This window comes from Coregonus clupeaformis, unplaced genomic scaffold (assembly GCF_020615455.1).
Source record: "Coregonus clupeaformis isolate EN_2021a unplaced genomic scaffold, ASM2061545v1 scaf0281, whole genome shotgun sequence".
Taxonomy (NCBI): Eukaryota; Metazoa; Chordata; class Actinopteri; order Salmoniformes; family Salmonidae; genus Coregonus; species Coregonus clupeaformis.
The window spans coordinates 153,040-180,414 of NW_025533736.1; the positions used below are offsets into that span (position 1 = coordinate 153,040).

General features: G+C 44.2%; 2 protein-coding genes across 2 annotated transcripts in view; both read left to right on the forward strand.

Moving 5' to 3' along the window:
• The window catches only part of LOC121560547 (thrombospondin type-1 domain-containing protein 7A), a 122,033-nt gene extending 102,713 nt beyond the window's left edge, over nucleotides 1–19,320 (forward strand). The window contains exons 19-28 of the mRNA XM_045214566.1: nucleotides 3,622–3,737; nucleotides 4,403–4,520; nucleotides 11,483–11,628; nucleotides 11,879–12,053; nucleotides 12,431–12,604; nucleotides 13,626–13,721; nucleotides 13,856–13,941; nucleotides 14,299–14,512; nucleotides 15,346–15,433; nucleotides 17,219–19,320. Of these exons, the coding sequence (XP_045070501.1) occupies nucleotides 3,622–3,737; nucleotides 4,403–4,520; nucleotides 11,483–11,628; nucleotides 11,879–12,053; nucleotides 12,431–12,604; nucleotides 13,626–13,721; nucleotides 13,856–13,941; nucleotides 14,299–14,512; nucleotides 15,346–15,433; nucleotides 17,219–17,309 (1,304 nt within the window). The 3' untranslated portion in view covers nucleotides 17,310–19,320. The remainder of the gene's footprint in view (nucleotides 1–3,621; nucleotides 3,738–4,402; nucleotides 4,521–11,482; nucleotides 11,629–11,878; nucleotides 12,054–12,430; nucleotides 12,605–13,625; nucleotides 13,722–13,855; nucleotides 13,942–14,298; nucleotides 14,513–15,345; nucleotides 15,434–17,218) is intronic.
• Nucleotides 19,321–19,926: 606 nt separating this feature from the next.
• On the forward strand, nucleotides 19,927–26,987 carry LOC123484346 (neurexophilin-1-like). The gene is made up of 2 exons (XM_045214567.1): nucleotides 19,927–20,324; nucleotides 25,292–26,987. The coding sequence occupies exons 1-2, from the start codon at nucleotides 20,247–20,249 to the stop codon at nucleotides 26,051–26,053; spliced, it is 840 nt and encodes a 279-aa protein (XP_045070502.1). The 5' UTR covers nucleotides 19,927–20,246; the 3' UTR covers nucleotides 26,054–26,987.
• Nucleotides 26,988–27,375: the final 388 nt, after the last annotated feature.

Genomic DNA, 27,375 nt, shown 5'->3' on the forward strand with positions numbered 1-27,375 from the left:
CTTCCTAGAAAGAGCAATTTCTTGGTCTATCAACTTATTTACCGCCTGGTGACTCCATCACCAAAACAGGCAGACATTTCAGGCAGTGTTTTTAAACAGCTCTTACACTAAAAGTGCATTATCATCATTTTCACAGTATTTTCATAGTATTCTTCCAACCTCATAGTGTGGAATATATATAAAACACAGGAAAATCACGTTTTTGACTGCACTGGGCCTTTAAGTGTTCTAATTTTACTCATACTGAAATAACTTTACCCAACTAATGCAGTTTTTTTTAAATCTATATACACGCTATATGGTAGTGTATTAATATTGCACACTCTTGGTGCAGCATACTCTATCTAGTGCTACTCCTACACCACTTGCTCCAATTAAACTGCACAGTCTTTTAATTTTTTGGTGGCTCCTTTGTGATTCCAGAGATTTGTAGTGTTATCTTCAATACCGTAGCTCTCTATCCCTCTCCTTCTGTTGCTCACTTCTCTATAAAACCCCACTGCTAATATGTAGCGCTCCGCTCCCAGCAGCACCCAGGCTTTTCAGGGCCACACAGTAACTATGTAAATAAAATACCAGTAGAGATCATTACTGGAAATGCTCTATTTCATGTTGCCAGGGACCATCTTGCCTCTGCTTCTTTGAATCGCTCTCTCTCTCTCTCCGCAATCTCCCTCTTCCACTCCCCCGAGTGCCACAAAGCTTTGCAGCAGGAGTTGAGCTCCTAAAACAGCCGCTAAAAACAGCCACTCATCTTTGTCAGAGTGTTGCAGGCATTTAAGTGATCCCCGGGCCCCTCCGTGGTAGACAGGCTTCCTGGCTTTAACTAGAGCCATGTGGTTATCTGACTGGGGGCTCTGGGACTCCAACTTCTCTGGATTCAAATTATATGCTTCACTTCAGAGGCTCGTTTATTTTGGGTCTGTATTAAACAGGTTGAACTGCAAAGTCAAGGTGGTGTCTGAGAAATTAGTGATGGGAGATGTGAAAGGGGCACAACACACAACTTGATGTCTTTCTTGAAGAGTGGTGAAAGTACTTACGTTTTGGTGTAAAGTTTTTTTGAGTATCTGTACTTTAATTTTCTATTTATATGTTTGATTACTTTTCCTTTTACTTCACTACATTCCTAAAGACAATTATGTACTTTTTACTCCATACATTTTCCCTGACACCCAAAAGGACTCCTTACATTTTGAATGCTTAGCAGGACAGGAAACTGGTCCAATTCACACACTTATCAAGAGAACTGTCACGGTTCAGACAGACGACAAGAGGACCACAATTGCGTCACACCAGAAAGTTTATTTAAACTTAAGGGGAAAGGGATGTAGGGAGTGAGTGAAGGCTCCAGGGGTTATCCCGTCCGATGTGCTGGGTCTGTGCCTCCCCCCAGTGGCAGCGATGCGTCCGATGACGCCGGTGGTTGGTGGTCCAGAAGTCCTGGGGGGGGGAGGAAACACAGACACAACGGGGCGGATGAAAACAGGCAGAAGTACAGTTCAAGGGAAATCCAAATACGTTGTAGCAAGGCAGAAGGCTGGTCAGAGTTACCGGGGTCGAAGAGTAGTCAGGAGTCGTAATGGCAGGAAGCAGGTCTGGTTCTCCTGGGACAGAAGAGTATCCAGGAATCAGGCAGGTCCGGGGTCACAAAACAAGGGTGAGCCAGAAGCGCGAGCACACAGGTTCCGGGTGTGAGCTTTGCAGACGATCTGACAAAGGAGAGCTGAAAGACAGGGCTATAAATACTGGGAGAGGTTAGTGGGTAATGCAGCGCAGCTGGCAGAGTAATTAGAGCCGAGCAGAGCAGGGACAGGTGGAGCTAGTTAGGCTGAGTAGAGAGAGAGTGGTGAGCAGAGTGGAAACAACTTAAGGTGGTAACCCAGTGGAGTGAGAGGGCTCATGACAAGAACATCCCTGGTCATCTCTACTGCCTCTGATCTGGCAGACTCACTAAACACAAATGCTTTATTTGCAAATGGCGTCTGAGTGTTGGAGTGTGCCCCTGGCTTTCCATAAATTTAAAAAACAAGAAAATTGTGCCATTTGGTTTGCTTAATATAACATTATTTTACTTTTACTTTTGATACTTAAGTATATTTTAGCAATTACATTTTACTTTTGATACTTAAGTATATTTAAAACCAAATAATTTTAGACATTCACTCATGTAGTATTTTACTGGGTGACTTTTAACTTTTACTTGAGTCATTTTCTGTTAAGGTGTCTTTACTTTTACTGAAGTATGACAATTGAGTACTTTTTCCACCACTTCTCTTGAAATAGGCGTGGGCGTTTCTTTTGAGCTTTTTACGTGCTCCTCCGTCATGTGCCCTAGTTTAGCTGTCAAAAGCATGGCAGAGCAGGTGTTACAAGCGGTCATGACTCTGTTCAGTTAATGAGTTCAAGTGTTAGAGGTGTTCTCTATGCATCTGTTGCCAAACTAATCAACTGCCATCAAACTCAACTGAGTAAATATCCTATCTTTAGAAAAGGGCTTGGGGTTGGAACTGCCTAAAACAGGCTTTGACATCAAATGTACCCTTTGCGTAATGATTGAAGCTTTGCACGTGTATCTCAAGTTTGGGCCAATTATGTATATAAACACTATATTGCATGAAAGGCTTTGAAGCCACCGGTCGGGCATATTGGTACTCCCCAGAAGAAGGAGTCATCCATAGGAATGAATGGAACTCTACAATATTTCAATTAAATGTTTCAAGGGAAAAATTACATGTATTTAAGTATTTTAATATTGTACTGGGGACAGCAACATTATTACTCTCTAAAAATTATACTTTAAGGAAAATGTTCTTATATATTTATTTTATTCTTATTTGTATGTTTAGCTCACATAATATAATTTCAAAGTATGCATTAAGGTGTCTGTAATAGAATAAACTTGGTAAACATTTCTATAGCTTATTTCTTACAACGGTGGGGGAGTAGTAAAATGGAGATGCGGTGGCTTCAAATCAGCGCCCCCTGTTAGCTATCTAGTGTATATATAAATCATTGGTTACTGTACACTGAGTATAGAAAACATTTAGAACACCTGCTCTTTCCATGACATAGACTGACCAGGTGAATCCAGGTGAAAGCTATGACCCCTTATTGATGTCACTTGTTAAATCCACTTAAATCAGTGTAGATGAAGGGGAGGAGACATGTTAAAGAAGGATTATCAAGCCTTGAGACAATTGAGACATGGATTGTGTATGTGTGCCATTCAGAGGGGTGAATGGGCAACACAAAAAAAATGTGTGCCTTTGAACGGGGTATGGCACATCGGTTGGTGTGAAGAACTGCAACGCTGCTGGGTTTTTCACGCTCAACAGTTTCCCGTGTGTATGAAGAATGGTCCACCACCCAAAGGACATCCAGCCAACTTGGCACAACTGTAGGAAGCATTGGAGTCAACAAGGGCCAGAATCCTTGTGGAACGCTTTCAACACCTTGTGGAGTCCATGCCCCATGACGAATTGAGGCTGTTCTGAAGGCAAAGGGGGGTGCAACTCAATATTAGGAAGGTGTTCCTAATGTTTGGTATACTCAGTGTATGTTTGTGAGTTTTGGTTGAATTTGAGTGTGATTTCCATACTGGTCTGCCTTTCCCCTCAGACTGGAGCACATGTCAGCTAAGTGCCAATGCTGTGTGTGGGAACGGCATCAAGACGCGGATGCTGGATTGTGTACGCAGCGACGGCAAGTCTGTCGACCTCAAGTTCTGTGAGGAGGTGAGACCCTCTTAAATGCTCTATCCCCAACTCCTGATTACGATCCTTGCTCTCATTCAGGTACACTATGATGAAAGTCAATACTGAGTCAATACTAGTGATATTGAAATTTGACCTTTTCCAGAGTAACTGAACCATCTGTACTGTCAATAGTTTGAAGTTGTGTGTCCTTAGAGTATTGCTAATTTAGCTCAGCAGAGCAGCAGTAACGTAATATATTATCTCTTTGGATCAGTATCAGCCACAAGTGATTCTAGGCCATTAAAATGACAGGCATGTACTGTATCTCCATAAAACATTTAGAAGTGTTTACACATGAGGACTGCTGTAGTCCCATCAGATTCAACTCAATTCATTCATAATCCATTCAGACTCTCTCAAATTGTCCGCTGCAGGCTGTAGTGGAAAGACTAACCTCACTGCTATTGAACCCATGGCCCAGTTTCAGTCCGGCTCAATCAGTGATAATAGGGTTTAAACAAGCCGGGTGCCCATCCTGTGCCAGAACAGAACCAGAGGCTCCTAGGAATTATAGGCTGTTTACCTAGGGGTCAGACAGAAGTAATGGGTCTGGGCTGGCTGTAACAGTCTGTTGCAAAACCCCACTATGATAGGTGTTGTGACTGATAATGTTACTGAGTGAAAATGATCCCGCTCTTTCATAGCTGAGCCTGGAGAGGAAGTGGCAGATGAACATTTCCTGTGTGGTGGAGTGTCCCGTCAACTGCCAGCTGTCTGATTGGTCAGCCTGGTCGGAATGCTCGCACACGTGTGGACTGGATGGTAAGGCAAAGACCTGATCATACTCTTATATCCTTATACTGTCAATGGCTCCTAGGTAAATGTCTGAGATTTTAAAAAAGGACACTTAATGGGTTAACTTCTCATGAGGGTAATCAAACCAGACTCATCTTGATGGTTATTAGAATATTGGTTCCATATGAGATTGTCACGAACGTTGAGAGACGGGTCAGACCAAGGTGCAGCGTGGTATGCAAACATGTTTATTTAATACTAAACACACAAAAAAACAAAAAAAAACGTAACGTGAAGTCCAAGGCTATACACAATACAAGGCTATACACGGAACAAGATCCCACAAACATAGTAGGCAACTGGGCTACCTAAGTATGATCCCCAATCAGAGACAACGAGCGACAGCTGTCTCTGATTGGGAATCACACCCGGCCAAACATAGAAACACAACTCTAGATCCTAAACATAGAAAACATAGATTCACACACCCTGAGTCCACAAACAAGAGTTCCATACGTCAGGGCGTGACAGAGGAACAGTGCATGAGTTACATAAGGAATGTTTGAATGTTCTACAATTGAATGCCTTGTTTGCTACAAATATCCTAGTCAAGCTATTATCACAAAATATCTCAGACAGCCATTGTTCGGAAAAAACAAGATTACAAACAAAACAATAAGCATTAAACACAGTCATACAGTATCTTCAATCTCACCCTATTTCATTCATCCAATGTCCTTACATAATAGAATGCACATCTTCCTACATTCGCTGTGCTATCAACCCATGTTAAATCAACAGCTCTTCTACGCTGTCAGATTACCAACGATCATGGGGATCTCTGCCTGCACAAAAACAACATCGGCCCATTTGAGACACATCACATCACACTCTTACTGGGGGTGGGAGAACCCAAGAAGGGTTCGGGAAAAAATCACGAAACTGCTCATTGAACTGAGAGCGATTGCATCATAAATCGCCCTGTAAAGTGACTGCTCTGTCCTTGTTGTTTGTTGTTGTGCAGCATCAGACAATTGATTCTGTCCTATTATGTCTGTCTTCTCGGGGCCCTGTGGGGAGCCCTTTGAAGTAACAGCCAGCCTGTAGCCTCTAGCACCTGCAGCTAAATCACAGGCAAGAGATACAGTGGGGAGAACAAGTATTTGATACACTGCCGATTTTGCAGGTTTTCCTACTTACAAAGCATGTAGAGGTCTGTAATTTCTATCATAGGTACACTTCAACTGTGAGAGACGGAATCTAAAATAAAAATCCAGAAAATCACATTGTATGATTTTTAAGTAATTAATTTGCATTTTATTGCATGACGTAAGTATTTGATACATCAGAAAAGCAGAACTTAATATTTGGTACAGAAACCTTTGTTTGCAATTACAGAGATCATACGTTTCCTGTAGGTCTTGACCAGGTTTGCACACACTGCTGCAGGGATTTTGGCCCACTCCTCCATATAGACCTTCTCCAGATCCTTCAGGTTTCGGGGCTGTCGCTTGGGCAATACAGACTTTCAGCTCCCTCCAAAGATGTTCTATTGGGTTCAGGTCTGGAGACTGGTTAGGCCACTCCAGGACCTTGAGATGCTTCTTACGGAGCCACTCCTTAGTTGCCCTGGCTGTGTGTTTCGGGTCGTTGTCATGCTGGAAGACCCAGCCACGACCCATCTTCAATGCTCTTACTGAGGGAAGGAGGTTGTTGGCCAAGATCTCGCGATACATGGCCCCATCCATCCTCCCCTTAAGGGGACAGTCGTCCTGTCCCCTTTGCAGAAAAGCATCCCCAAAGAATGATGTTTCCACCTCCATGCTTCACGGTTGGGATGGTGTTCTTGGGGTTGTACTCATCCTTCTTTTTCCTCCAAACACGGCGAGTGGAGTTTAGACCAAAAAGCTATATTTTTGTCTCATCAGACCACATGACCTTCTCCCATTCCTCCTCTGGATCATCCAGATGGTCATTGGCAAACTTCAGACGGGCCTGGACATGCGCTGGCTTGAGCAGGGGGGACCTTGCGTGCGCTGCAGGATTTTAATCCATGACGGCGTAGTGTGTTACTAATGGTTTTCTTTGAGACTGTGGTCCCAGCTCTCTTCAGGTCATTGACCAGGTCCTGCCGTGTAGTTCTGGGCTGATCCCTCACCTTCCTCATGATCATTGATGCCCCACGAGGTGAGATCTTGCATGGAGCCCCAGACTGAGGGTGATTGACCGTCATCTTGAACTTCTTCCATTTTCTAATAATTGCGCCAACAGTTGTTGCCTTCTCACCAAGCTGCTTGCCTATTGTCCTGTAGCCCATCCCAGCCTTGCGCAGGTCTACAATTTTATCCCTGATGTCCTCACACAGCTCTCTGGTCTTAGCCATTGTGGAGAGGTTGGAGTCTATTTGATTGAGTGTGTGGACAGGTGTCTTTTATACAGGTAACGAGTTCAAACAGGTGCAGTTAACAGGTAATGAGTGGAGAACAGGAGGGCTTCTTAAAGAAAAACTAACAGGTCTGTGAGAGCCGGAATTCTGACTGGTTGGTAGGTGATCAAATACTTATGTCATGCAATAAAATGCAAATGAATTACTTAAAAATCATACAATGTGATTTTCTGGATTTTTGTTTTAGATTCCGTCTCTCACAGTTGAAGTGTACCTATGATAAAAATTACAGACCTCTACATGCTTTGTAAGTAGGAAAACCTGCAAAATCGGCAGTGTATCAAATACTTGTTCTCCCCACTGTACGTGTTTTAAGAGTGGCTAAAGGTGCAGTGGGGATCCTCACCTGATCTATAGAGGATGTTCTGTTGGCTAGAATTATTTCAGAGGGAGAATGTTGTATTTTACTGTCTGAGAAGTGTAGCAGGTGTTCTTTGTTTTTTGGTTGAGGGAGAGGATAGCTGGCTCTGTGTTGGTAAATAAGCTGTTATATGTGACCAATTGCAAAACACAGATGGAGAAAGGGTAAGGGGTTTGAAAGAGTATGTGGCGTGGAAGCAGTTAGATGGATTTATACGAGAGGGGTGGAAATTGAGGAATGAATGCGAGAGGAAGAGGTGTAAATTGAGGCTGAAGTACTTGAAGTACCAGTGTGTTACAGCAAATCACAACCTGTGTGTGTGTGTGTGTGTGTGTGTGTGTGTGTGTGTGTGTGAGCTCACTTAATACCTATACTTCATCTGAGATGATACACTCTTAGTATAACTACTGTATACATCACATTGCAAAGCCCTTAGAATCAAGAAAGCTTACAAAACACTCAAACTGCAGCACACTGGATCCATTACACATAAGAGACTTCACCACCTCATATGCTCCTGTACTGGTGTTATATAAAAGGAAGGCAGTAGTTGGCAGAACAGAAAGGAAAAGTAATTTTGCTCAAGTGGAAGAGTGGAAGTAGAGAGGTAATCGATATAGCTGGAGGACAGAACAGCATAGCAGGATTTTTCAAGAGCTGCCTTTGTTAAGTCAAGCAGTTATGGACAACTAATACAGTAACCTATGAATAATACAGTAACACACACGCACACACAGACGCACAGGAGTACACACGAATACACACACACACAAATACACTGTCACGTTCGTTCAAGGACGGGTCAGACCAAGGCGCAGCGTGAAATGCGTACATGTTTATTAAACAGAATAAACACACGACAAAACAATAAACAAACGAAACGTGAAGTCCTAAGGTAACACACAACAAACCTAAACACGGAACAAGATCCCACAACCCATGAATGCCAATAGGCTGCCTAAGTATGCTCCCCAATCAGAGACAACGAGCGACAGCTGCCTCTGATTGGGAAACACACCCGGCCAAACATAGAACTACAAACCTAGATCACAAACGTAGAAAATACAACATAGAACATTCACACCCTGACTCAACATATAAGAGTCCCCTGAGTCAGGGCGTGACAGTACCACCCCCCAAAGGTGCGGACTCAGACCGCACAAACTTTACATGACAGGGTAGGGGCCGGTTGGGCATTCCGCCTCGGAGGCGGATCCGGCTCCGGGCATGATGACCACATACTCTCCGCCTCCCGGTTGCGCCTCTGGTCTGGTCTGAACCTCAGTGCGCTGCTTCCCCTCTCCTTCCTCCCACGAAGTACCAAGCCCTGTCTGGACCCTGGTGTGGGAGACCCCGAACCTGGAGAGGGGCTGACGTCTGGGTCTGGACTGGAACCGCTGACCGGAGCTGGAGCGGGTACCGGTGGAGCGGACTGCTCAGGCTCCGGACTGGAGCTGCTGACCGGAGCTGGACTGGGCACCGGCGGAACGAACTGCTCTGGCTCCGGACTGTAGCCGCTGACCGGAGCTGGACCAGGCACCGGTGGAGCGGACTGCTCAGGCTCCGGACTGGAGCCGCTGACCGGAGCTGGACTTGGCACCGGTGGAGTGGACTACTCTGGCTCTGGAGTGGAGCCGCTGACCGGAGCTGGACTAGGCACCGGTGGAGTGGACTGCTCTGGCTCCGGAGTGGAGCCGCTGACCGGAGCTGGACTCGGCACCGGCGGAACGAACTGCTCTGGCTCTGGAGTGGAGCCGCTGACCGGAGCTGGACTAGGCACTGGTGGAGCGGACTCCTCTGGCTCCGGAGTGGAGCTGCTGACCGGAGCTGGACTCGGCACCGGCGGAACGAACTGCTCTGGCTCCGGAGTGTAGCCGCTGACCAGAGCTGGATTGGACCCCGGTGGAGCGGACTGCTCTGGCTCCGGAGTGGAGCAGCTGACGGGCCGTGCCGGACTGGACACACGCACCACTGGTCTGGTGCGAGGAGCAGGAACAGGCCGGGCCGGACTGGCGACACGCACCACTAGCTTGGTGCGAGGAGCAGGAACAGGCCGGGCCGGACTGGCGACATGCACCACTGGCTTGGTGCGAGGAGCAGGCACAGGCCGGACCGGACTGGGAACACGCACCACTGGCTTGGTGCGAGGAGCAGGTACGGGTCGTACCGGGCTGGCGACACGCACCACTGGCTTGGTGCGGGGAGCAGGTATGGGGCGTACCGGGCTGGCGACACGCACCACTGGCTTGGTGCGGGGAGCAGGCACGGGCCAGACCAGACTGGAAACACGCACCACTGACTTGGTGCGAGGAACAGGAACGGGCCGGGCCGGACTGGGAACACGCACCACTGACATGGTGCGAGGAGCAGGAACGGGCCGGGCCGGACTGGGAACACGCACCACTGGCCTGGTGCGAGGAGCAGGAACGGGCCGGGCCGGACTGGGAACATGCACCACAGGCCTGGTGCGAGGAGCAGGAACGGGCCGGGCCGGACTGGGAACACGCACCACTGGCTTGGTGCGAGGAGCAGGAACGGGCCGGGCCGGACTGGGAACACGCACCACTGGCTTGGTGCGAGGAGCAGGAACGGGCCGGGCCGGACTGGAAACACGCACCACTGGCTTGGTGCGGGGAGCAGGAACAGGCCGGGCCGGACTGTGGAGGCGGACTGGAGGTCTGGAGCGGAGAGCTGGCACAACCCGTCCTGGCTGGATGCCTACTTCCGCACAGTATGTGTGAGGCATCAGCACAGGACGCACTGGGCTGTGCACGCGCACTGGCGATACAGTACGTATAACCGGCGCAGGATATGCGGGACCGAGAAGGCGTACTGGAGACCAGGAGCGTTGAACCGGCACATCCCGTCCTGGCTGGATGCCCATCTTCGCACGGCACGTGCGTGGTGCTAGCACAGGACGTACAGGACTGTGCCTGCGCACTGGCGACACAGTACGTAGCTCCGCATAACACAGAGCCTGCCCAGTCACACGCTTCCTCGCGTGAGTACGGGGAGTTGGCTCTGCTCTAACACTAGGCTCCGCCTGGCTTCTTCCTCGGCCGGCGCCTTCTGCGTTGCCGTTACTCCTCCCAAAGACGGCGATCCATCCCAGCCTGAATCTCCTCCCAAGTCCAGGATCCCTTACCGTCCAGGATCTCCTCCCAGGTCCAGGCTGTCTGCTCCAGGGCATGCTGCTTGGTCCATGTTTGGTGGGATCTTCTGTCACGTTCGTTCAAGGACGGGTCAGACCAAGGCGCAGCGTGAAATGCGTACATGTTTATTAAACAGAATAAACACACGACAAAACAATAAACAAAGGAAACGTGAAGTCCTAAGGTAACACACAACAAACCTAAACACGGAATAAGATCCCACAACCCATGAATGCCAGTAGGCTGCCTAAGTATGCTCCCCAATCAGAGACAACGAGCGACAGCTGCCTCTGATTGGGAAACACACCCGGCCAAACATAGAACTACAAACCTAGATCACAAACATAGAAAATACAACATAGAACATTCACACCCTGACTCAACATATAAGAGTCCCCTGAGTCAGGGCGTGACATACATACTAACTGTTTGTAGGCCTATACTGTAATTACATTTCTTTGCCAATTAATTGAATGCACTGAATGGTGAATTAACTGACATTAAAACAAAGGATGAACTTTAGAATACTGCTCCATTCAAAAGCAAGGAAAAAACAAAGGACCGAAAACAATACATCATTGACTTGCGTTTGTCTAGACAGAGATCAGTGCTGTGTTTGGTTTGTAGCCCAACCCCATGCATCTCTCTACTCAAACATCAGTCATATTTTGATGTAAATTACGGTCAAAACATCCTTTCTGAATAAAATAGTCCCAATGTCTGCATGTCTTTAGGAAGATGTGATACTATAACTACTACAGATGTAGGATCTTAATTTGAGCCAGTTTGCTACAGCAGGAAAATAATCCTGCAGCAACAGGAATTATTATCTGGATTATAATTCATGGACATTTTTGAAGTGGTTGATTACAAAGTGGAAATTACAAACTTCAGGAGCCTTTTAAACCTCAAATACACTACACTGCATTGCAGGAAAGTTATCCTGCAACAGGGTGATCAAATTAAGATCTTACATCTGTACAAGACTAATTGTCCAGTGAGTGTCTCATGCTGCATCTTTGTGTTCTAGGGAGGATGTGGCGGAGCAGGGTGGTGGTGCAGGCGTCCCAGGGAGACGGGCGTCCCTGTCCCTCTCAGTTGGAGCAGTGGAAACCTTGTCCTGTCAGACCCTGTTACAGGTGGCAGTACAGCCCCTGGTCTGAGTGCAGAGTGGAGGTAGGCTACAACACACACTGTCTTATTCACTCTTTGACCCTTTCACTCAGTTATCATGCACAGAGGAAATGATCTGACTTGTGTGTGTGTCTGTGTGTGTGTGTGTGTGTGTGTGTGTGTGTGTGTGTGTGTGTGTGTGTGTGTGTGTGTGTGTGTGTGTGTGTGTGTGTGTGTGTGTGTGTGTGTGTGTGTGTGTGTGTGTGTGTGTGTGTGTGTGTGTGTGTGTGTGTGTGTGGTGTGTCTCCCCCAGGAGGTGGTATGTGGAGCGGGACTTCGCTACCGGAACCTGTCATGCTTCGTGTCGGACGGCTCCAGAGAGGGAGAGGGCAGCATGGTGGAGGAGGAGCAGTGTGGGGGTCTGGAGCTGGCTGTCAACAGAGACAAACTGATCATACTGAAGGAGACCTGTGTTCTGCCCTGTCCAGGTAAACAACTAGCTAACTGTATACAGCACTCCTGTCATATGTAGGTGTGCTGTTTTTTTATATTGTGCATCATGGTACAGTGTGGGTGGTTGCATAGATCTAGAGATGAAGCCTATTCCTGTACAAAAAAAGCATAGAGAAAAAACAGCACAACACTGTGAATTCATAACATCTTTTTATATGCAGATATACACATACATTACATCAACAACAATCTGCTTTGAACTGTAATAGACGTTCTTTAACCCCAAGAGTTTAATAATCCTGACATGGTTAGCTTTAGTTGTGTTTCTTGCTCTGTTGTCTTTTCTCTAGACCTATCACTCCAAATGGAACAAAGCTGTGTGGTTCCCTATCTCCTCTCTCTCTCTCTGAAGGTGAATGCTACCTGATGGAGTGGTCTGACTGGAGCCCGTGTCTGAGTGTGTGTGCCAAAGGGGCCGGCGTGGACTTTGGCTCTGTCCAGGTGCGCTCGCGAGCCGTCATGGCCCAGGAGCCCGAGAACATCCAGCTGTGTCCTGACCAGGACTGGGAGTCCCGACCCTGCACTGGTGAGACTGGGAAAACAGGGTTGTATTATTAGGGCACACAAGCAAAATGTTTTGCAATGGAAGACGAAAATGAATGTTTTTTTATTGGACAATTAAGGTAGTCCCTTCCAGCTTCGGTCCTTTTTCTTCCATTTGGTGCCTAATGAATACGACCCAGGTTTTATGTTTTCACCGAAGTCAAATAACAATGCCCATGAGGAATTTATTTTACCAGGTCAAAATATGGCAAAACAAATTCCTCATGTTTATGTACAGTACTAGCATTGTCCCTCAGGCATCTTATTCATGGGTTAGACTAGAGCATAGAGTGTTATGTGAATCCCCAACCCCCCACTACATCCCCCTGGGCTCTGGCTGGGGAGTCCCTCGTCTTCTCACCCACTGCTGCGGCCGCCCCACGGCAGCCATCGCTGGAATGACCTGGTTTATAAGCATCACTATGGGCCCATGAGGGAGAGGGGATGGGGTGGCCCAGCGCTCTGGGACAGAGAGGAGGGGGAGACAGGGGATAGAGAGGAGAAACAGGAGAGAGAGGAGTGAAAGAGAGAGAGGGGAGAGGTAGAGAAAGCAATATAGGGAATAAAGAGAGAGAGAGAGAGATAGAAACAGCTCAGATCATTATACCCTGACAGATAACAGTATAAAAAATGTATTGTATTGATTGTAGTGATGATAATGTAGCTAGCGAGCACTGAGAGATAAATCTCAATTTTTTCATGGTTAGATTGTTCATTTACGATGGAGTTGAACTACTTGTGCAGGTGATTAGTTACATAGGGCTCCCTAAAGAATACGGGTCATTTGGAGTACTGATGGAGATATTGATAAAACATTAACAGCGTTCATGGTAAGCCGTCTAGCAAAAGCCTGAGCCTTTCATCCAGAATGTAAAAATCGAACCACACCCCTCTGTTCAATTCAGTTCAGTTTAATTCAGTAGAACTGATCTGAATTCAATTTGGCTCTGTTCTGTACCTGGCTTAATGACTCATCGATATCATTATGTCTTGTGCTGTTACAGATGGGGAGTGTTATGAGTACAAGTGGATGAGCAGCACATGGTCAGGCTCCTCTCGCATCACCTGGTGTCAGCGCTCTGATGGACTCAACGTCACAGGTAGACACTACTAAACCTTTAATGGTGCATAAATGTACTTCTTTCCATATGCCTTATTATAGTTGACATCAAAGTCTAAAGATCTGCCCAATCACATGCCATCTGATCCTTCTTTGGTGACCTTTGACCTACAGGAGGATGTCCCCCTATCAATCCTCCAGGGGATGACAACAACTCCTGTGGCCCACCGTGTCAAATGCCAATGTCCTTCTGTTCTGAGGTGAGCTGTTCACGGGTAGTCATCTATGTTTAGTGAGAGTGGTTCAAATTAGGTTTGTGCTCTGAACACGTTGCACTTCAGTCCATTCTAGCATGGCCAGATAGTGACAAGCTGACAACCGTGGTTGTGTCTGAAAGCATTACTAGCTGTCAAATCCTTGCTTCCTCCATCCTTGTCTCCTCAATTCCTCTCAAAGTGCATCAGAGGAGAGGATCCAAGGTCCTCCCTCTGACCTCCTCCTCCAATTAGATTTGAAAGAAATTGAGGAAACAAGGACAAAGGAAGCAAGGATTTGACAGATAGTAACATATTCAGACACAGCATTGAACTGTATTTGTGTAACACTGCCCTCTCCAGGCTGGCGTGTGCATGTGCGAAGAGGGCTACACCGAGGTGATGTCCTCCAGTGGCCAGCTGGACCAGTGCACCCCCATCCCAGTTCTGGAGATCCCCACAGCCGGGGACAAGAAGACTGACGTGAAGACCAGCCGTGCCATCAACCCCACCCTGCCTGCCACCATACAGCCTGGACGCACCGGACGCACCTGGTACCTGCAGCCCTTTGGACCAGGTGAACCAGCTACGTCACTAGCGTAGAAGTAGGGAACACACATTCAGTAACTTGCAGGTGCAGGGTACAAAAAGTAAACCCATGATAGAGGCTGCGGGGCATTATTTCTTACAAGATCCAGCTACGTCGACCACAGTAAATAGCTTTTATAGCTTTTGGTTTAAGAGAGTTACATTTCTGCACACTCTTCTGACAATAGCAAATATAGCAAGAATGTAAAGTGATGGAGGACCAGTTTGGATCTGCTACTCTTGCATTATTGCTAAATAAGTGCATGAAATGAAAAGGAAGCACTTGGCTGATGTTTTGTTAGATGCTGCAACAGGATTGTAGCCAATACAGGAGATACCATGTATTATGCTAATTTCCTGTATGCTCTTACCTAATATGAACTGCTTTAACATTTCTAAAGACCAAAATGCTTTGTTAACAACATAGTGCTTTCTGGTTAGAGCGCTGCATGTCACTGAGGCTGTAAGTGGAACTTGGGCTCTTACCATTTTCAACAGATTGAGACTGTCTAAACATGTCCTTCAATGCACAATTCAGACCAACATTTTCAAAGGCAGAAATGAATGGAAACTGGCATATGTTGCCTTGCATTGCTAATCAACAAAACATGTCCATTTTGTAAATTGCGGAACTAAGTGAAAGCGCTGAAGACTACTTTCAAAAGGATGCCATCATCAACCTTGTGTTCCTTCCTTAATCCAGTTCCGTTAGATGCGTGAGCAAAGTGCTTGACAAATGAATTGTTCTTCCCAATTCTGATTGTGTTACTGACACAGTCAGCCGTGTAGCCAGCTGAACTGACAGCCCTCCCTCCTCCACAGATGGCAGGCTGAAGATGTGGGTGTATGGTGTAGCAGCCGGAGCCCTGGTGCTGCTCATGTTCATAGTGTCTATGATATACCTAGCTTGGTGAGTCCGCACTGATCTTGTCCTTTTTCAGTCGTTTTTAGTCATCCATCCCTTTATCATTCATAAAAAATCCCCATAGTGATTTGTTTTGGTCCGATTAGATTTTAGATTTTGAACCCCTTCATTTAGTCGTTAGTCAGTTCAAACCCCCTCATCTTTTTGGTTGATTTATTGTTTTGTTGTTGTTTGTTTTGTTGTCTTCATGCCATCTGTCGCCAGCAGCAGTTACAGTGTCATCCGCCGTCATCTTCAGGCCACCGAGTCCGATGCCAATGGGACGGTGGTCTGGATGGGCCAAAATGCACATGAGTTGACTTATACGTGCCCCGATTGCCAAGAATTGGGCCAAAGCAGTGGCCAAAGCAGTGGCCAAAGCAGTGGCCAAAGCAGTAGCCAAAGCAGTGGCCAAAGCAGTGGCCAAAGCAGTGGCCAAAGCAGTGGCCAGGGAAGCAGCTAAAGCGGAAAAGTGGGTGGCCCTATGAGTAGCTGCAGTGCCCATCGTTGACCCCTGACCTGTGACCCCTCCACCAGTGTCACATGACATGTCCCGCTTGACTAGCTGGGTGAAGTTGCTGGTGCAGGTGAGGTCCCAGGAAATCACCTTCTAGGGGTCCCTCTTACTGTAGATGGTAGGCTCCGGATAGAACCTGGTCGTAGGTAGGCTTCCGACTTTAGGATAAGCTTACCTTCCCCAAATCATAAACCTAAACCATTAGAGCAGTGGTCTCCAGACACACCTAATTACTAATCAACAACTCAAGATGAAGATTAGTTGACTCAGGAGTGTTAGTGTTGGCCTGGAACAAAATCTGTGATCAGGGTTAGTGACTACTAATGTGACTACCATTGACTAATTCAACCCCTATTAAGACTCATTCTGGCCTTTTCCTGTAGCAGGATTTCCAAAACTCGGTCCTGCCCCCCCCTCTGGGTGCACGTTTTGGTTTTTGCCCTAGCATTACACAGCTGATTCAAATAATTAACTAATCTTCAAGCTTTGATCATTTGAATCAGCTGTGTAGTGTTAGGGCAATAACCAAAACGTGCACCCCTTGGGGTCCCGAGGACCGAGTTTGGGAAACGCTGCTTGTAGACTAATTTGTTTTCTTGAATGTAAAATCGCACAATGATGATGTCATACTGCCCTCTGGTGGCCATGACAGATATCTACTATCTTTTAGAGCTGGAGCAACATTCCCCTTCTTTTACCCAATCCCCTCTGCTATCTCATCCCTGTTTATCCTCTATTTACCATACATTGTCACATACATTTATTATGTTGCTTACGTTTGTTATGCACGGAACACCAATTGTTGAGGATGATCACGTTCACATTACCATCAAGAAATATGGACACATGCAGTAGAAGTAAGCATTTATGCATGCATCTTTTTGAGGCATTAATGATTGCAGGACAACAGTAGTGCTTCTCTTTTCCTAGGATGGTGATGTTTGCTAAATAGCTCTGTAATATTCTTGCATTGTCAGAGCTGATACAAAAGGTACTTTATAGCTCAGAGCCATAGAAGTCAAGTGAAGCATGGCCACAGATATGAATGCAAATTAACATACTAATACCTTTAACTTGCTTTTTATCTTTTTGATATGCCTATGTCTTCCGAAATGTCAGTTTTATAGAGATATAGTTCATTTGGAACAATCGCAGCGATATGTTAGAACTGACATAATAGTATGCCACTTTCTAGTGTTGGTGGTATTTTACTTGCACTGTAGTGTATAGATTGTAAGGCATGGTAGTAACATGTTGTCTACTCTTCCTCTTAGTAAAAAGCCAAAGAAACCACAGAGACAGAGGCAGATGAACAACCGATTGAAACCTCTCACCCTAGCCTATGACGGGGACGCTGACATGTAGGACTCTGGGATAGCCTAGTCCTCCAGAGACCTGCCACACCTGCCATAAAAACAAAGAGACATATCCCATCATAGGAAGGAAAGGGATGTTTTCATCAGCAGATCAGAAGAAGACCAACGGCCATTTTGAATCCATTGTGGGTCCTCCAGAGTTAAATGGAGATTGGAATTGAGGAAACATTTCTCCACTTAGACATATTTGGGGTTAGACCATTTCAAGCAGCAGTTCTCCTTTTTCTCCTTTTATTTTTTGATATTTCCTTACGCAAAAGCCTTCACAGCCTCCACTCACTACGAGGAAAAAGCCTTTTTTTTGTTTCCCCTTATTTGTCAGCAAAGACTGCTTTCAGATGGAAGGGCTGCTGCGAAGAGACAAACTGTTTTGTCTTTGAACACAAACAGCACAAGCTCATTTATTTGCCGTGTTTTCTGCTTGTCACTGAAACGCTGAGTAGCTGGAGGCTTAGGATGCGCTGACGGTTCGCACGTTGCCAAAAGTCACCGCAGGGAAGGGGAGAAAATCTCCATGAAAAGGCTCGGATTTCTTTCTCAAACCTCAACTGGATTTTGACTGAAATCTCCTTCTTCAGTCGCAAACAAAGAGATACTTTTGATTTCTGGTTGATTCCTAGGCAGAGGCCTATCTTGAAGGATGAACGTACAGACAGAGAGCACAAGATGAGAAACGACCACTGGTTACTGGATCTATTGCTTTGTTTCAGATGCTATTATTGCACTATATTAGTGCAGCATGAAATGCACATGATGACTTATACATTGTATTGCCATATAACATTGCCTCTCTTAAGAAACAACCATATGCAGTTGGAAACAAAATGAAAATAATGGGCATTTTCAATGGAACACTACACCATGGATACATGAAAACTGGAGATGATGTCCACATTTTATAACACAGGGGGTGTGAATCAATAGTAAATATGTATAGATTTTATTTTGTCACAATTGGTTTTGTTTTTGGTCCCATATCTTTTGTGGTCTATATAGTTTATTTGGTATTATCCCTCTCTATGCCTAAATGAAATCCATCAGACTACTTAAATGAGGACAATTGATTCTGTTCTTGCTTACAATGAGATATTTCCAATGGTTTAAATGTTCAAAATATGAAGTATAGCCCATATGTAGATGGAAGATAAATGGGTAACTGGATTTTCTTCTTTTTTAGATAACATGTTTCGCAAAAAACTAAACCCTTCTAAAGCTAAAACGATGTGTGTGGCTACTATTGTATTTTTATCTAACTTCTAATGTCACGCAAACGTAACTTCTGCCTTATTGTCAATGATCAACTATCTACAGTACCATATACATTCATGAAACCAACATATTTAATGATGGGTGCTGCACAGGTTTAAACTGTATGTCGTTGATATGTGATGAATGATTGATGAATTTGATGATTGATGAATTTAGATGGAAGTTAAACAATACAATTTTCTAGGAGCTGTCGGGAACACTACAGTTCTTTTAAGTTCTCACTTAAGACTATTTAAATGTCTTTTTTCACAATGACCCATATCATAGGTGCCCTTACACATTATAATGACGCAGTCGTTCTCCTGAGGTACAATATTACATCATATATTCTGTATATATCGAGGTCCATCTAAGCAACCTTCATTACAGTATATGAATACAGAGGAAATATGATGCCGCTGTCCTACAGTGGCAGAATTCGACTAGTCTGCCTGATAGCTAGAAGAGCAGCTGATGAGGAGAATGTTTACTTTTCTGTTAGTTTTCCTTGTAAATAATAACATTTGTTAATTTTCTTGAAAAAAATATCAACATATGTGTACATTTATTTTGTATTGCACAGAAATGTTTAGTTTGAATATTGCAAAGTGGGTGTATGATATTGCTGATGGTGGTTCTCTTGATGCAAGTTGTGTGTTGTAAAAAAAGATAAGACTCCGTCATTTTGTAGAGGTTGTTTATATATGTATCGGAAGAATTACTAAAAATAAATGAAGAAAATGTTATAAACATACTAAGTTACAGTGAAAATGTTGATGGATGCCTTTCTACTGTACTGTCATTATGTTAGATGTACCACTAGATGTCTCTATAGACACAAATGAAAAGTTATGTTGCAAGGCTCTCTTGCGGTCTCTTCTTTCCCTCTATCTCTCTTTTTACCCCTTCTCTCTCTTTCGCCCTCTTCCTGCCTTTCTCTATCCCTCCCTCCCTCCCTCGCTCTCTCTCTCTCTCTCTCTCTCCCACCCACCCACCTCTCTCTCTCTCTCTCTCTCTCTCTCTCTCTCCCACCTCTCTCTCTCTCTCTCTCTCTCTCTCTCTCTCTCTCTCTCCTCGTCCCTCTCCTCTGCTCCCTCTCTCTCTCTCTCTCCTCTCCCTCTCTCTCTCCCTCTCTCTCTCTCTCTCTCTCTCTCTCTCTCTCTCTCTCCATCTTCTCCTCTCTCTCTCCCTCTCTCTCTCTCCCTCTCTCTCTCTCCCTCCCTCTCTCTCTCTCTCTCTCTCTCTCTCTCTCTCTCTCTCTCTCTCTCTCTCTCTCTCTCTCTCTCTCTCTCTCTCTCTCTCTCTCTCTCTCTCTCTCTCTCTCTCTCTCTCTCTCTCTCTCTCTCTCTCTCTCTCTCTCTCTCTCTCTCTCTCTCTCTCTCTCTCTCTCTCTCTCTCTCTAAAACATCACATCACACTGACAATCAGACCTACAAGCACTACCATTCACGCAACACCGCCACTAATCCTGGGACAAAGAACGTATCATTCATCTTCCAATAGACAAAACATAGACAGAGCATTTGATTTTCAACCCTCAGTCAATCTGAAGATTGATCCCTGCTATTTGCTCCAGGGTCTGTTTTGGGTTTCTCTTTTTCATTTATCTCTGTAGTTGTGGAATTTCTACCTAGTCAATTAGAATTTTTTCAAGAAAGGGTTTTGCGTACAGGTTGGCATGAAAAGTGAAGGACTACCAAGAGGAATGAAGTCCACATGTTGGTGCGTCGTTGTTCTCCTGTCACTCATTTCTATGGTAAGTTTAGTTTTTGTTGTCGATTATGTAGTCAAAATCGATTTTAGCTACCAGCTAAATGTACAGATGTTGCCTGTGCCATAGCATTTTTCCAAAGACCTTTTTACTCACAAGTGTTTGGTAAATGTATATGCTGCATAGATATTTTGAGAATGCTTTTCAGCACCTTGGAGAGCACCAATCTTTGCTTTTACTCTTAAAGGAAATTTCACCATATTTCAACTTCAGATTCATCATCTCCAGCAACACCCCAATATCAACATATGTGAAAATGGCGTGTTTCTATGTTTTGTAGTAAAAAAGATAGAGGAAGATAAGTCTTTCCAATGACATCATCAACCAATGCCTACTAATAGTTGATTAAAATCACACGATGCACACCGATGATGTCATTGGAAACACTTATCTTCCTCTATTTATGATGAATATGAAGTTGAACAATTGTGAAATTTCCCTTTAAATCTTTAACTCATCTATTGTTTTAATAGATGTACTATTGTGTTGTGTGCAGAGGGAAACATTTTGTCATTCACATTCCTATGGTTGTAGATCTAATTTTAATCAATCAACTCAGATTAATCTCCCATTTGAGTCACTCAATTCAGTTGAAAAGTAATAGTGCTTGACATTTCACCTTTTGATAAGCTTGACATAATATCTTCATTGTTACACCATCACAGTTTCTGACAACCCAGTGTTGTTAATCTTCTGGTACACAGTAACCCTGCATGAGGTACATCTGTCAACAGACAAAGAGAAACAGGCCCAGTTGTCTCTTACTAATTATTTTCATTTAATCCCACAAAGTTGACTAATCTTCAATAGTTACCTTGGGTTATCAGCACTTAATTTGCATAGTGATTGAAATAAGTCAATTATTAATAATTATTTCTACGACTTAATTCCCATTATCGAATTGAATTTGCAGTCTTGAAAATTATAAACTCAATTTCATACTTGACTAGGCTCACTAATCATTTTATCCCCTGAACTAATGAAGCCTTTCCTTTTTTAAGGAACACTTTTATTCAGTGGAATATGATGCAATTATATTAAACTAATGCTATATTACTGTAAAATGTCATTACAGTATTGTAAACATAAAGCGTTGGATGTACAGAAAGTGTTTACTCTCAATTGTACCACTTGATGTGAATGTTTTTCCAGGCTTTGCCTCCAAATTGCTTCGCCATGCTTTAATGGGGTGCTCATAATTGTTTCGTGCTCGGCGCATCCTAAGCTCTAGCCTCCAGCTCCTTCGACAGATTGACAGACCCATGGGAACCTCTCAAACTTATTTTGGACGCCTTTGAACCAACTCGTGTGTGAAATAATATGATGATGTATTTATCCTTTGGGTGAGTTGGAGAAGCTAGTGGCTAGTCGTTTCTTTTGTCACAATAATAACCTTAGTCCAACTGCTGACCATTTTGATTCTCTACAGAAGTCATGGCGATAATACCGTACTGCCCTAGTCGCTCCAAATGGTGCTATATCTTTGATAGTCTTCCATTCTATTTCACACCTATTTGAGATGTCTTGAGATGCCTCACTCTAAAGCTCATAATATTTTACCCCTCAGGTAACAGTGGGGTTAACATGGAGACCACGCTTTCTGGTGATTTCACATTGATCTCTGTTCATCTCTGAGAATGCTATAGTTGATCCATGAAAACATCAGAGAAATAAAATCCTACATTTTCCAAGATCAATTTGGATATCAGCACAACCATACAATCCCCGAAAGAAGTGATGGCCAGCTCCCCCAGGAGAGCTACTGATTAGTAGAATCAAGTGTGTTAGATTAGGGCTGGAACAAAACCCTGCAGGGAGTAGCGCTCCAGAAGAAGGGTAGGCCACCACTGCCCTAAAACATATCCCTGGAGATGTGTACAGTCTTACTGCGCTTTGATCCAATTCCATTCTGCTCACTGAACGATGGAATCATGTCCCTGCGGACTCACAGATTCTGAATGGTTCTGATTGACCAGTGCTGTAAGGTGCTCTCTGAGATTCATTTAGGCACATATGGTAGCTGAGAGTTAAAAGGGAACTAAATGTTTGTCATGTCAGTGAAGATCCTTTATATGCTAAATAGAATGCGTGGAATGGCCATGATTCTTGGATTTACAATGATGCATCAACATGGTGCAATTTTGTTTCACTATAACACAAAATACTGAGACAAGTTATGGTAAACAAACAACTAGAAACTACCCAAACAAGATGTCAGATGGACGACATTGTTGCTTTGAATAGGAACAGAGATAGCTGGTTCCAACCATTCTAGCTCAAATGAATGTTTAACCGGAAGTGTCGTCTCTAATCGCAGCACCCAGAATTCACTCAATTGAGTTACTAAAATGGTAACAGTCTGTCGGAGGAGACTAGTCTGCCTCAGAAACACCCCTAAGAGTTCCAGCTGCAGTACCATTTCAGTGAATGAAAACTCACACATTTTTAATAGTCTCTCCTAGGTGTTTTTTAGCTACCAAGGTTGTCTTATCAAAACAAGAAATGGTTGCTATATAAGGGTTTAAACCTATAGCATATCCTCCTCTTCACAAGGGAAGCTACTGTACAGTCCCAGACTTTATCTTCCTCTCTAGGGAAAGGATGCCGTAACAGGAATAGATAACATTCAGGTCCATCCACCTACTGTGTATACCACACATTATGTCTATGGGTATTTTCAATAGGACTCACTGGGGTATTTCCTATAAGGTTTCAATAAGGTATGTTCTCGATGATAAAATCATCCCAGTATTTGTGTAATCATGTGCAGGAATTCTGGTTTGTTTGAGGCCACAGGTAAGATTGAAAAAAAGTGAGATTTAGAACTGGCTGATGAGCAATGCCTCAAACCTTTCAAATTCACCCCAGTACAGCTGTTGGTGACAACCTGTTTCTCCACCTCAATTTAACACCAAATCATTTTATAATAATAATAATAATATAATATGCCATTTAGCAGACGCTTTTATCCAAAGCGACTTACAGTCATGCGTGCATACATTTTTGTATATGGGTGGTCCCGGGGATCAAACCCACTACCTTGGCGTTACAAGCACCGTGCTCCACCAGCTGAGCTACAGAGGACCACCATTTTCCTGTCTTCTTTGTCTCAAACAGAGCGAGGTAATTTTGGCCTTTCCTCTGTTTCCTCAGACAAGGCTGCCTTGATGTAAATGTTGGTTTAGTCAGGAGTGCCTTGATTTGCCTAATCTCTGTAGTGTGGATTACAGGTTGGTTATAATCCGTGAATTGGGGTCTCTGTGAATGTGACACGGAGCCCTCTAATCCCGACCATGACAGTTTGCACAGGCTGTCAGGTGCTTCAGATGAAAGCTAATTGCATGACAGTATTGAACCCAGTATAAATACGCTCATGACAAGACAGCAAGGACCAAGCTAGCTCTCAAGAGAAACTGAGAAATGATGTACCCTATACAGTGTAATTGTGCATATGGTTGCTTAGGAGAAACATGTCTGAATCAACCAAATGGGCTATATGTTGTGAGATCCTTAAAGGGAAAACTAAAGCTGTTATTTTCCAGGTCGCCCTCGCAAAAGAAGCTTCTAACCTCAAGTCTTTCTCCTGGTTAAATAAAGGTTAAATGAATAAAAAAAATTGTTGGCAGTCCTTCCGAGTAGGGGGAATCCATTGAGATTGAGCTTCAGTCATTTAGCAGCACAGGTAATTACAGCTCTATGAAAACTATATTTGATTTGGTCATTGGAGACCCCACTGCTAATGATTCAGGAAAGAGAAAGCCTTGGGAAATAAATGGGGCTTATTTGAATTATGGGTCATACTTCCTATTCAATGAAACTGAACCACTCAACCTTTCCTATTTCTTTTCATACGGAGAATGCAAATGTAGAGTAAAATAACATTCTTAGTGCAAAATAATTGTCCAAAGTGTAAAAAATACCTTAAACGTCATTGTATTCTTGTAGTGTAATTTAATTTTAAAGCTTTCTTCAACAATGTGCGTTATGAGGAGGTGATTATTTAACTAGAGTTTAGTAAACTGAACAATACATAAATAGTTGCCCCTTTATAACGCACATTGTTGAAGAAAAGTTTGAAATGAAATCAGGCTGCCAGATTATAATTAGGTTTTTGCACAATTCTTTTGCACTACACATTTCTTTTTGTTCATTGTATGAAGTCAAATTTGGCCCAAAACAAAGATGAGATTGAAATTAGGCTTTAGCACCACTAAACAGATTTGATATTTTTCAAAGGAAGTATTCTATGTCCAAATCCAACATGCATTCATACTATAACTGTTGCAATATACTGACTACACTACCGCAATGCCATCCAGTGAACTTTGTGAAAGAGAGAAGACCTTATTCTCCCAGTATTGATCTGGGGTAAAGGTACAAAATGTAAGGCTTTGCCTAGACAGATCTGCTGTCACGTTCCACAGTTGAGGATAGGCCATCACTGTCACCATTCTTCATGAAGTGCAGGGGGAATCTTAGCCCTCTCATCTGTATTATTATAAGGGCTGGAGTAAAGGAATCATCAATCAACCGTTCAGGGCACATTCAGCAGGTAATAGTCTGGTGTTGCATCACGTCTGTAGGCTACTGAAAAAAAGCTTCATTCATCTATATGTATGGCAGGATTGAAATGTCCTTACTCTTCATCAAAGGACACTGTGTTCATATGAGGCAATTGTGTCATGCACTGCATTTGTCTCATATTCTTTCTATAGCCATTAGTCACAACCTTCAGCATCACTGAATTTCAAATGGGAATTGACTTTATTGCCATTTCAGACCTACAGTTAATGTATGATCTATTGGTATATAACAAAACAATGACATATCAAGGACAGATCACTTTTTATCCTACACAGCAGGCTTATTTTTGTATGGTTTATTCCATTCATGGCATGCCTGTTGTGTTTCATAATTGAAATAGGATTGTAATGTCTCTTTGTTTTCCACAGGTTACAAGTGCCCATTCATCTGCTTCTGGAAGCTCAGACGTTCTGAAGTCAGAGAGCCCAAAGTCAAGAGCTAAGGACCTCTGGACAACAGACTCCAGCAAGGACTTATCCATCAGTCACCTGCTCTCCCAGACCTTTTATGACAAGAACCTGTCTGGCCTGGATCTGAACTATGACAAGTTAGAACCGTACTCTAAACAGGAGCTATGGGACTGGCTCCACAACACCTCTAGCCTCCATGACCCTCGCTCCCGATCCAAGAGGAGACCCATCGTCAAGACGGGCAAGTTCAAGAAGATGTTCGGCTGGGGCGACTTCCACTCCAACATCAAGACAGTCAAGCTCAACCTGCTGATCACCGGGAAGATCGTAGACCACGGCAATGGCACGTTCAGCGTCTACTTCCGCCATAACGCCACGGGCCAGGGCAACGTGTCGGTGGGACTGGTGCCGCCCACCAAGGCCGTGGAGTTCCAGCTGCAGCAGTCGACGGTCCTCGAGCCCAAAGACACCAAGCTGTTCAACTGCAGGGTGGAGTATGAGAAGGTGGAGAAGGGCACCAGGAAGTCGCTGTGTTCCCACGACCCCTCACAGAGCTGCCCTCAGGAGCAGACCCAGAGCCATGTGTCCTGGCTGTGCTCCAAGCCCTTCAAAGTCATCTGTATCTACATCTCCTTCTACAGCACCGACTACAAGCTGGTGCAGAAAGTGTGTCCGGATTACAACTACCACAGCGATACTCCCTACCTCCCCACCGGGTGATTGGCTGAGCGGCTATGGGAAAGGAACAGAGACAGACAGGGCATTCGCTCCTGAGAGGTGTCAGTTGATTTGAGCTAGGCTGGCACGGCCCTCAAAAGAACAGGGGGGAATGCTGTACTGTCGAAACAGAACTGTTAAAAGGTATTATTAAAGCTAATGTATCTCTGCTGCTTGTGAGATCGCTACACTGAGCAGACCTTCCCTATGGCCATTATACAAGCATTTAGGACGCAACATTTCCTGGCTTGGCATACTTTTTACTAATGTATTTTGACCCTCTATAGTAGTTATAACAAAGTACTCAGACGGAGCCCTCCCTGAAGATTTGTCATTATGTACATAATAACAGAAAGCCCACTTGATTCTATTAGAAACTGTTTTCTTCTTCTAATTGAACTCTGTGTGTTGATGGAATATAATTTTTCATTTTCCATCTCTCTCATTGTCCATTTCTGTTTGTCACTGGTGATCACAAAACGGAAATTAAATAAGTAGATGTCGACTTACTGTGAAGGAAAGTGTCAGAATGCATTAAGACTTGCCATCTATTTCATTACATGTTTGTATCTGTATGACAGCCAGAAATACAGATCCTTTCAAAATGGTTTCTTTTTCAGTCTCAGTGAATTATTGAAACATCAACATGGGGAAAATACACACTAAATTGGAGGCATCTAGGATCTAGGCTACATTTAATAAGAGCAACTCAAAAAAATAAAAAATATTCCTACAGATATACACTGAGTATACCAAACATTAGGAACACCTTCCTAACATTGAGTTGCACACCCTTTTGTCCTCAGAACAGCCTCAATTCATCAAGGCATGGAGTCTACAACGTGTCAACGCATTCCAAAGGTATGCTGGCCCATGTTGACTCCAGTGCTTCCCACAGTTGTGTCAAGTTGGCTGGATGTCCTTTGGGGGGTGGACCATTCTTGATACACACGGGAAACTGTTGAGCATGAAAAACCCAGCAGGGTTGCAGTTCTTGACACAAACCGGTGCATCTGGCACCTACTACCATACCCCGTTCAAAGGCACTTAAATATTTTGTCTTGCCCATTCACCCTCTGAATGGCACAGATACACAATCCATGCCTCAATTGTCTCAAGGCTTAAAAATCCTTCTTTAACCTGTCTACTCCCCTTCATCTACACTGATTGAAGTGGATTTAACCAATGACATCAATAAGGGATCATAGCGTTCACCTGGATTCACCTGGTCAGTCTATATCATGGAAAGAGCAGGTGTTCTTAATGTTTTGTATACTCGGTGTACATTGTTTTTGGTAGATAAAAAAAAAAGATTAGCAATGGTT